We start from the raw sequence: 11,697 nt of genomic DNA, 5'->3' as shown, positions 1-11,697 counted from the left end.
CCCAGAACTTGGGACCAGGTGGAGGTCAACCTGCTTGGCAAGAGAAAGAAGCATCCTCAGAAATGCTCTAAATTCAAGGGCTGGAATACCTCCCAAGGAGTTCCTGTAACTGCCACAGATTATTTTCCTTTAGAGCAGCGGTTCCTAAAGCATCCTCTTTTGCCAGGCGTGTTTATAAAAGAGTGGCCGTGCTACTCCTACAGTGACATTTCTCCATGCCAGGAAAATCAACTACTCTAGAGTTGAGCTGGCTCTGCATTTTCTTTGTGCCTCCTAAACCCATGTATGCTACCTAAGGTTGGGCACAGATGTTACCGCCGAGAACAGAGACACTTTGTTCTGAAGTATTGATTTGAACAACAGGGCTTCAACTTCAGTTGCAGCTGCATCTGTTTCAGTTTGGTTCATGCACTGTGATAGGCAAGGTCCTAACAGAAAATTATTTGAGCTATTTTTGCAGCCAATGACACACAGTATGCCATTTTAATAAACATTTTTGCGGGACAACAGAGTCCTGAGCTCTACAACGCTTTGACAGTTTTCATGGCAACAAGCAACGATCTTAAAGTTAGCGACTGTTACTAAGAAGTAGATGCATCTCACACAGGAAAGAAAGGGAGACAACATCGGTGCTGCCCTAAGAAGAATCTCTGAAATCTCTAAATAGGATACGGCCTGTTACCAGTTTCCCCAAAAGCTTTACAAAGGATAGCTACAGACTTTCACGGTACCGGCTCTTTTGCTGAAAACTTAAAATTCTCAAGAGCCCACTAAATAACGACAGTTCAAGGGAGAAAAAAATTAGCTCCCTAAACAAATAAATCAGAACACATTGTCATAAGCAGAGTTGCGCGTGGAAAGCGGTTGCTTGTTTTCACCTTCAGGACTGTTGAGGCCAAACTTAGGACGTGGAAGAAACAGAGAAAACAGAGTCAAACACCCACTGCCATTAGCATTTCATCTATTGCTGTGACATGGACAGCAGGAAGGAGAGGGGTGGTTGACCCCTCACTTCCAAACAGGCACGAATGCATATTTTCAGCTTCGCTAAATCTCACCTTTTCTCCGCCCCTCTTGAAACTGAGATGCAAAAGAATTAACCTCTTGCTTTGTTTGAAACCCAGATACAACCAAGCATCATTAAAGAAATAAAAAATAAAGTGTGGGCGGGAGCTCAGGGGAAGTAGAAGGAATCTCCTTCCTAGTACCTTTGTGTAGGTTTTCCAAGGGCTCCAGGACTCCCCTCCGAAAGGAGGCCATGGGGTCTTGGACGCAGGAGCGCAGGCTGAGCATGCTCTGCAGGTGGGGTTCCCGCAGGAGCTGCTCCCTGTAGGCAACGAACTGCGGCGAGCGGCAGAGCAGGGCTGCCACGTTGTGCACAAACTCCGGCACGAGGCAGGTATAGGCGTTATCAGCTTGGCAGTAGTGGTAAGCGACAACCTAACAGAGAGAAAAAGAACAAAAGCACACCTTTGTTAGTCAGGCAAATTGTTAAAAGCAGCGTCTTCCCTTTGGTGATTTTATGCGTTGCGGCAGGTGAAGTCTTTAAGGGTAGCATGTGTTAACTGCCCGCGACAAGGATCCAGATGGATCAGTTGAGAAAAACAGGCACTGATTCGGAAAAATTACTGGATCTGCCACTTGAGGAATAAACGAAACGAAGCTTTAGCTGTTCGCAGAGACGGACAGTGACAATAACTGACGTATCCAGAGCGCTGTGCTGAGCACGCAGGGACAGAGTTGCGCTCCAAGCTTCGTTTAAGGGCTCAGTGTCAGTAATAAACTGTGATTGTTTTCTTAAACTTACGTTTTATTTGCTGTTTTCAAACGTCAAGCTCTGCAGAAGCAGACGCAGAGTACTAGCTGGAAGAGAGCACCTTCCAGCAAGGTAGCATCCGTGGACGACAGCTTCCCACGAACAAAGGGGGAAGCCAAACTCACTATATATTACTCATCCGCTCCTCACACACAGCTCCTCATTCAGAAAATCGAGCCAAGAAAAGGAAAGGAAACCCTCTTTTTCCAGGTCATCTGATTTCCTGAGCTCTCCAAACCCAATCAAGTCTGCCCCCTTTTTCCAGTTTACAGAAAACCAACGGTATCCTCCCAGCCTGATCTGCCAGCTTCCCTGTTTTATTTGTGCAGCATCAAAAACAAAAAAAACAAGCACAACCCCCCCCAGAAAACTCTTTGCTCGTAAAGCATTCGGCCAACTGCTCCAATATTACTCCACAGACCAGCTCCTTCTGCTCCCTCGCACACGCCAGTCTCCCTACTGCATGGTCTGGCCATTTGGTGCTAGCGGCTGCCAGGTCAAACAGCTTCTCTCCAGGGCAGCTCGCTCCCATTCGTTACATCTGCTTTTCGAATCTCACTGCTAGCATCCAAAAATCTCTCTGCAAAACAGGGGTGCATCAGCATCGTACCACAAACGCCCCTATCTGGGGAAACGAGGCTGTGCTGCCCATTACTGTATCCTGGTGTGCAAATCTCTCACAAGAAAACGTATTTCTGAACTCTGAAACAGTGGAGTATATGTCTGAGTTCTCTGATGAAACGCGGCCCGTGGCTGCTGGCCGCCGTTAAGGCTTTCCTGCTTTCCACCTGCAAAAACCAACCTTTGGTTGGCAACAGCGTGTGAGCTGGATAGTGGTGGGGGTGGCTGAGGTGGCCTCTTAATGGTGATGGTACCAACGATGGTGCCTAGTAACGAAAACACCCAGGGCTCTGGGGTCCTCCAACACTGTTGGCTCAGGGCTGGCTTTTCACTTTAAATAGAACTGTATGAGACTACTGAAAAGAAATTATTGCATTTTATCCCACCAAAGTCAAAATAAGGTGTGATGCATACTGTAACGATAAAGCCGGGCTGTTATTGCAAGCATCAAATCCTAATACTTGTGCTTGAGCTTTAATGGATACCTCTCAATTCATAACAGAATTTTTGCTTCCAGTTTCAGTTAAAATGTAACGTATACCCTTCGAAAAGAGCACGGGGAAAAGCAGTAATAAAGGTAATAATTTCTTTTCACCAATCCTATTTATTTGAGGATTGTACCTTGTGGATTCCACAGTATAACGTTCTGCAGTGACCCTCCCTTGATATCACGCTCCCCGGAATAGAAGCCCCATCACTACGTGCAGATATCTCACTTTCCGTACAATGTGTATGAAGACACAAACATAATTTAAGTCCCCTCTTTATGAGGGATTTATTAACTTCTTCCCGGAATCCAAACAGCCGAGTCCTGGAAAAGGGAATACACCTACAACCTACTCCCGAAGGGAATCGTCACCATTATGTTCCTTTTTCGGGAACATAAAGACAGTTACAACCCAGCTAATTTAAACCCCTTCAGCTACATTCTTGATACTTATATAGGATTTACTAGTACATTGACTAAGCCTTAAAGAGCATGCTGTTAAATGTTGTGCTTAATAGATGGACTTGAAAATAAACCAGTAAGCCATGAAGATTTTGGGAAGGCAACTAAAGGAAAGGCATTACGATGTTCTCAGAGATGTAACTGCACCAAAATTTCATCTTGATGTTATTTATTCTCCGTGACATTTTCTCAATTTTCAAATCAGAAAGAGACGCTGCCAAAGCTGGTGCTGTAAAAGCTGAATCTGTGTTAGGAATCAGGCTCCTCGCTTATATAACTGGAGTTGGGGTTGGCGGCGGGGAAACAGTTTTCTCATGCTGTGAAAGTTTTCAAGGTTTCAAAAAGTTCCTCTCTTCCACATTTGGGAATGAGAGCAAGTTTGCCATGAGAAATGAAGGAAAGACTTCAGAGTAACCACTGGCTTGGTGAGGAAGACGTGCACCCCAAAATGGGGAAACGGGTTCAAACCCTGTTCCTTCTCCCCTGTATTAGGTGAATGTCTTTAGTATCTGGCCACTAACTGCTCTGCGGAAGGTCCCTCTCCTACTGCAGTTATTCCACTTGTATACTCTACTAATGGCTCATGAATCCAGCGGGAGAGAGATGGACTGCTGTCTCCAATGCTTAGGATACTCATCTAAGAGATGGAAGAGCATGCCCGGCCCCTAGTGCATGTCTGAAATGAGCGCTCCCATCCTTACACTGATTCTTATTCTGGGCGTTAGTAGTCTCTCCTCCTCGCTCTCTGGACTGGATAAGCCAAGAAGTACATCCAAGAAATAAAAATAAGAACTTGTACAGCCCAGGAATAAAGATCCCATTGATCAAAAAAAAGGTGTGCTTCACAAAAAAAAGATTCGTTTTCCATAAACCCGCGATTTTTGTCTTAAAAACTACTTTGTTGAAAAACTTCCAACCAACTCTCACCATAACCAAAATCTTTGAATTAAATATGTAATTATATCTAGAAACTGTGTTACAATGAATGATATCATCAGGGAACATCCTGCTCTTCCAAAGATATGGGCATGCCTAGATGTTGTCACTGGTAAACATTTATTTTTGCCTGATACAATTTAAGGCACAATTTTTCTAATCAAAATTTCAATGTGAACTTTGTCATCACACTAAATAGGGCTTTCAACACTTCTACAACTTAAGTTTCCGCTCTCATGTTTCTTCCGTGTCGTTTACAAAGTCGGGAGCTGAATGAGAAGTTCCTTGCTCTAATGTTCAATAGAAGCTAATCTCCTAGATCTCAACCAGTATACAATGCCTACAAGGAACTCTAATGCAAAAGCAGCGGATCAAAACAAAGGATGGAAAAAGTAACACCTAGACCAACGGAACTGAGAATGAAAGCTCATCTTCAAAATACGTATTTATGCTGTTTTTTGTAAAGTTGGAGAACGTAGCTTCGACGTGATCTTTCGTAAGGACAAGTTGAGCAATTCCACACAAAATACGGAGAAGCCAAGGCATTGTGTTGTTCATAGGAAACAGCAAATGCCAAAACTTACAAACTTGTATCATGTCCTTCTTTCTTGCTTTAGGGAGAGCTTCAAAATAATGCATACTTGTTCCATGCATATTTTACCTCGAATGAGTCCACATGCTGGAGCATGGGGTCAGGAAAGCACTCAGCCATCACATACCATCTGTGCAGGCTCTGTGCTGCATAGCCAGCGCTCTTCCACATTTTGCAAACGCGTAAAACTCTTGAAAGTTGGACAAGAGAAATCACTTTCAAGTGACTCCACTCGAAATGCGGGCTCTGAGGACAGAGATTCTTCTCTTTTGAACAGTTCTTCTGATTCTGCCCCAGTTAATGCCAAATAGCTCCTTGGCAGCTTAGCTGGTGCATCTCTTGGAAATGGAAAAAATAAAAAGAGTGAGGACTGGTCTGTAAGGGCTACTCTCTTAAAACGATCTGGAGAGCCTAACTGGCTACACACCAAAGAGATATAGTTATCATGAGCTTTTCGATAACCGTTTTTTCCCCCTTTTTACATTAATTAGGCGTTACAATGCTTGAGAAATACCAGACACGGACGAGCCTGAATACTGCCTCCAGCTGACCACTGTTCAGCAGGACCATGACCCCAGTATCTCCTGATATGAGGGCAAGGAGCATCTATATTCTCATTCATTCAGAAAAGCCACATGCTTCATCATCTTAACTGTAAAAGCAGAAACCTCAAAGGAAGTATTCACGTTTTCTTTAGGTGCTAAAACCAGCAAGATTTCAGGAGTCTTTTCCCAACTTTTCCAATGCCAGCCCTCCTACCCTCTCCTTTCTGCCACAAACCATTTCCCATTTCTCTTTCCATCCAGCCTCGCATAAGCCTCACCATTCATATTGCCTTTTCTTCTAGCCTCTCATTCCAGTTCCCTTCTTCAGCCGCCCTTTCTCGGACGTGGGCCTCGGCAACAGTGGCCAATTCTGAGGTGCGGAATCTGGGCATCTCTCCTGTAGTTCTCTTCCCCGGGCCAAAATGATTTCCTAAAGCATGGGTATATACACTGCACTCTAGATCTCCGAGGCCAAACTACTGATTTCATCTGGTTTGTACGATATAGTTGTTTATCTTTGCCTAACTTGATACGGATTTTGGTTCAGCTGCGAAAGTATGGAAGAAATCCATGAAGTTAGAAACAAGGAAGATTTCCTCATATAGGTGAGGTCTAAGAAAAGAGCTGCTGGAAGAAAAAGGAAGACGCTTTCCTGCTAAAATCAGGACAGCTATTCCAAGCATCACGGAAAATGCCACTAGAACAGGAGGAAGAAAGTTAAATGAAAGCAGCAGGAAGAAGAGAAGAGGAAAGGCTAGGAAGTCCTGGGAGCAGGGAAAATGAACCACAGGGAAGAGATTGTGCATCACCGATAAAGAACAGAGGGAGAGAAGAGACTGAGCTGTGAGGAGGGGGAGAAAAAGGAAAGAGAGAAAGAGGGAGGGAGGGAGAAGGAGAACATGATATGCCAGGAGTAGATAACAGCCAGGAACAGTAATATGAGAAAGACGGGAAGGACAGTGTGAACATCAAAGGAGAAAGAGAAAGAGGGGCTGAAGATAGCTCAAGGGAAATAAGTTATTTTTACTTAATAGGACAGGCCAATTTTAAGCAGTTCTCTGGCACTATTTGTGGAAAATAGTATCTTCTACTTAAGAAGCATTCCTCTGACATCGCGCCTCTAGTGTGATTTGCCGCAGCTTCTTCCTGTAAAAGCGCCATACAGGGAGGCTAGTCTGTCTCCATTTTCTTATACAGATAAACTGGACTAAAGGGAAGAGCCTCACTTATCCCCGGCACTCACAGAAACACTTCAGTTCCTCCAGTGCTTCCCTGCTCTTAACAAAGGGCTTCAACATTGCATTTTAACCATAAATCTCATTAGGTGCAGAAATAACTCCTTTCAGCCCGTACAAAATGGCTTCACCTGAATTCGGTGTAATGCTTTCACCAGCCAAAAGGCCATTTGCCAGGCGTAATGCCATCTTTAATAATATCCCTTGCACATGACTGTGCATGTATGTGATGACCCAGTTTACTGGGAAGGTTCGTTACTTTTCCATAGCTGCGTATGCCAGTAAATGCCCTCTGCAACTCATTAGCGTCGCGGGGCATCAAGGCTCAGCAGTAACAACTCTCTCCACCTCTGCATAAGGTAGGAGCACTCCGTTTCGTTTTATGCGCCTGCAGCAACGATACAAAAGCTCTGGCTCGCGGCTTGGAAGATGGGGAGAGGAGCCTCGAAGCCGACGGCAGCGCCCAGCGTCAGCAGCGTGAACCAACGCAATGAGAGCAGAGCTCCGAAACCTGCTGTTCTGCATGGGGTGACCCATCAGAGCCGGCGTTCAGGCCCATTTGTTTAAGCGCTGCTACCACAAGCAGCCACAGAAACCCAAAGAACAGAGCGGTTCAATGGGTTATTTAAACTGTGCATCAAAGCCATTAAAAATCCTCCACGAATAAAGGATGACACCTTCAGGGAAAAGCAAGGAAGGTGATCCTAACCACGGGGGGGGGGGGGGGGGGGGGGGGGGGACAGTTCAGGCTTCTTCCTTCGAGCTTGGCTGACCTTACCTTGGGCAATCCTACCTCCGAGCTGCGTTTCTCTGCCGGGTGTTGTGCCCCTTGCTGAAATGCAAAGGTCACATTGGACGTGCATTTGGGGGTTGCTGTTTTCAGCACGTGCGAGGCTTGGTGGGAATGCCACCCACTCCAGCAGACGTATATCCGTCCAAGTTATACTTCATACAATTATCATTTGGAGATAGAAAAGCAGCATGCAAGGACAGCAATGTGGTGACTTAGCAACGGTCCCTCGCTCGCTCTGACCAGAGGGAGTAAAGTCGAGAAGTATTTCAATGGATGAAAAATTACAAAAAAAACCCCACCACCAACAACAAAAAACCTACAAAAAGCCAAAAAAACATAGCACACCATGAGTGAGGGGTGGAGTACTGTATTTTTAATGGGATCTTAGACTCAAAATGCTTACTTTGCATATTCACCACCTTTTTTTTTTATTGGTTAAGTTTCTCATTACAATTGTACTATCATATCAGGCAGTATGTTTACAAGCGCTAAATAAAAGCAGATGGATTTAACAGCTACGTGAAGCTACATATTCAGCTCTACACAGCTAGGCTAGCTCACCAGGAAAGCTGGCGTGCATCTACCGCAGCAAAGCAGCCAAGTCTAGCTTGACCCACTGGCATTGCTGAGGAACTGGTAGCCTGCTCACAGTCAGAGGGCAGATTTGAAATAAATTCAGGAATCCGGCAAACTTAGCTCCATAATATATGCATATACATTAAAGCAAAAGACTAAGTGAGTACCGTTTGCCAGAAATGCTAATGTTTTATTTGCAAGTGTCAAGATGGATGTTGAAATCTGAGTAGTTTTATTCATGACTTTTGAGAGTTTGCCAGATCCGGCAAGACTGCCTCACTTGTCCTTCTTCCCTGTAGTCCTCTCTAGGCCATGCTGTGATAGAAACCCCAAGAGACTACAGGAGGTGGAAGAAAAGTGGCAGAGAGGTGTCCCCAGTAAGCCCTACTCTGAGTGCAGGGATATGCTAAACTTCTTTTTCTTCTCCACCATGACCGGTGGGAAGCTCATTAGCAGTGATTGCTTCAGCTTTTCTTCAGAGGCAGGAGTGAAAGGGCGGGGGGAAGGGATTGTGCCAGCTCAGTGGCTGGCAAGAGGATTAACTTTACCTTTAAAAAAAAGTAGGAAACCAATTCATGAAATCTCTGCTAGGAAGCTATTAAAATGTTGCATCTATAGCAAGGTTCCTTACAGGCGATGGAAGGCAAGTCCTTTAGCTCTTGATGTCCCAAACTCATTGCAAACCCTGACAAGTATCGAACTTTTCCCACCAGACCCCATTTCTGACCAAAGTGAGGGACTGGGACGTGAGACACCTCACCGGCAGCCCACCACAGTCTAGAATGTTTTTCCACCAGCTGGTAGGGATAACTTCAGACAACTTCAACGCAAGTTGGATACAGCTTACTACTTTGTGCAGTTTTTGCAGGAAAAAAATTATACCTGATACTGGTTTTCTAAACTGGCTGATTTCTAGGAATTTTTCTTCTCCATTAATTTGCTGATGATCACCGGACTAGAAATCATGGATGACTTCAAATCACTCACTCAGAACGCAACAAAGCGCTGCTCTTTTCCTTTATGGCAAGGAAGTTGGAAAGATGGTCTGAGTGGAGCTCCTGCTAGGCAGTATTTGTTTCCTCATTTTTAAAATTAATCTCTCATGTCTGACAACGAAAGCTAAAAGCAACCCTTGCCCCCAAAGAACTTACTGCACGAAAAAGACAGAAAAGCACAACCCTGAATAATCCAGAGGAGGAAAAACAACTGTTCACCTTTCATTTCTGTCATCATAAACGCACAACTTGGCAGTTTTGGGGGTAAGTGACATTTTCAGAAGGAACGGAGTGGGTGAGAGAGACGGCATGCTTCCCACTAGCAGGCTGCAGCCTGTGCCAACGCTTTCTTAAGCCTCTTAGTATATTATTAATCCACTTCCACAATGCTCTGCGTTTCTCTATCACAATGACCACAGTATAACCTGAGAACACCCCTCACTGCGCAATGCAAGCAGCGGTGGAACATCTGTACTTAGCTCTGGTTTCTCACATATGTTTTATACACCTCTTAAAATATTCCTGACAATTGTGGTTGTCCATCACTGTCAACACTTTCCTCTCCTCTTCAGTTCTGACTGTAGTCCTCATGCAACTATCCAACACACGTCTAAGGAACATTTTTCCACATATTAGACAAGAAATGTCACACTAACCTAAGGGTCAAGTCTTCACTTCCTTGGGCTCTTTTTATTTCAGCCAGTTGAACAAAACTGTTTCAAGTAGGCCATTAGGAACTGTTTTATTCCACTGCTACCGATAAAGGAATGTGCTCTTCTCGCCCTTTCTCTTGCATCAAAGGATATTCCACTTTTTTTTTTCCTTTTGTTTTTTAGGCTAGACTTTGGATAGCCTATGGCCTACCTCCACAAAGATTTTTCCTAGCATGCCCCACAAAATGCTGGATGGAGAATGTGCCATCAGACATTCAGATCAGATGGTTAACTCATTTTTAACTGAATATTTGTACCACTGTCTCTAAAGATAGTTCAGTGTACTCACTCTGCTTAGAGCTTCAGTACCTTCAAAGCTTATACCAACAACAAACTTTCACGATCCTTCAAAGACAAATGAGATGCCTGTGACCAGCTTTCTCAGTAAGGCGATCATACACAGACCAAAGAGCTCATAACTGTTGTTTTAATGGATTTTCAATTCTGTTGTCAGGTCAGTAATCCTTTTTCTCCACAATGTCACTCAGAGACTTCAAAAACCACAGCTGGGTTTGAATAGCCGGTGTTTATTTTATCTAGGAGGACATCACAGGGCATGGTTCCTTCTAAGCAAATCAATTTATCTGCTGTTGACAGCAAGTATTCGTCAGCGGTGCTAAGTAGTACAGGAGGTTACTAAGAGTGCACTAACACATAGCTTCCAACTATCAGTCTGACAAACATCCTAAAACATTTTATCTGCCTTTATCTAAGTTCCTGAAGGCTTGATAATCCATCAGAATTACTGTTTGCAACATGCTGTACAGCAGTTCTGGAAAACGTTTTCATGTAATAAAAACAGAAGTGTTGCTTATGAAAAAGAACGATCAGCAGGAAAATGGAACTCAAAAAAAAAAAAAAAAAAAGAGAAAGACAAATACCAAACAAGCCAAAAAATGTCTTGTGTTTTCAGCAGAATGACCCCTTGCGATAGGAAATGAAGATCATTTAGGATTTAAGCATGCGCTTAATATTAACGCATGACTTCATTCAGGTATGAATACCAGCACTACCTGGAAGACAACTGCTTTTGTGAACTGAGACAAATCACGTAATACCTAGTTACATATTCTTCTCGGCATTAGGAATCAAGGGACCATTATCTACATTTTTCTTTTAACAGTCAGGGAAACAGAGGCAGGGAGATGAGAAGTGAGATCTCCAAGGATCCCAACCAGCCTAACGGCGAAGCTGGGAATAGAACCGACGTCTCCGAATGCTGAACCAAGTCGTACCGCTACTTCTCTGACTCATGCTAGGAACTGTTTGCTAAAGGGTATGAAGCTTTTCAGAAGTTTTGCATGCTGTGTCAGCTATTCCAGTAAAATAAATGATTCCAAGAATTTAAGGTCAAGTAATCGGCCTTGGCATTGATCTTTCCTTGAAGGCTTCATGCTTGGAAGCCAGTGACAGCTAGTTCTGGAATCAGTCAACATTTACAGTAGTCAGGATTTACTGCAGGATTAACAATCGCACTAACCATCTGCATTCCTGCTCCTAGGACAAGAGCATTTGTCCAAACGCATTTGTTATGTTCTGTCAGCAAAAAACATGATTTGTTTTGCAAAAATTCTGGCTAGGAGATGGAGTGCTCTTTGAAAACCTCTCCTAAATGGGGCTACGGTCAAGGTACCATGACCTACTTTTATTTTATTTTTCTTTACAGAGATTGTTTCTTACTCTTTTCTCCCTTGATCAGAGATGCAAAAAACCTTCAGTGCATAATGTATGCACTGGGTGTGACACCCTGTTTGAAAAAGTCACAGCCCTTAGCTTTGCTCAGGAGGAAACGAAACCTAAAACTGTAACCATTTATCAGTTGACACATCCAACAGGATTACCTAAGCATGCAAAGGAAAAAAGTCTAGATAGATGAGGTATTTTAAGCAGCGACAGAACACTTTACCGGCCTTTCTGGTAGTCTGT

At 43.9% G+C, this 11,697-nt stretch overlaps 1 protein-coding gene across 8 annotated transcripts in view; it reads right to left on the bottom strand.

Annotated features, from left to right (window-relative positions):
* TANC2 (tetratricopeptide repeat, ankyrin repeat and coiled-coil containing 2) overlaps positions 1 to 11,697 on the bottom strand; it is a 253,384-nt gene that overhangs the window by 50,347 nt on the left and 191,340 nt on the right. For all 8 annotated transcript variants that reach the window (XM_068918703.1, XM_068918706.1, XM_068918707.1 and 5 more), the window contains one exon: positions 1,209 to 1,440. In XM_068918703.1, coding sequence (XP_068774804.1) covers positions 1,209 to 1,440 — 232 coding nt within the window. The remainder of the gene's footprint in view (positions 1 to 1,208; positions 1,441 to 11,697) is intronic.

The sequence above is a fragment of the Struthio camelus genome, chromosome 25 (assembly GCF_040807025.1).
Source record: "Struthio camelus isolate bStrCam1 chromosome 25, bStrCam1.hap1, whole genome shotgun sequence".
Taxonomy (NCBI): Eukaryota; Metazoa; Chordata; class Aves; order Struthioniformes; family Struthionidae; genus Struthio; species Struthio camelus.
This window is presented reverse-complemented; position numbering and strand designations above follow the sequence as displayed.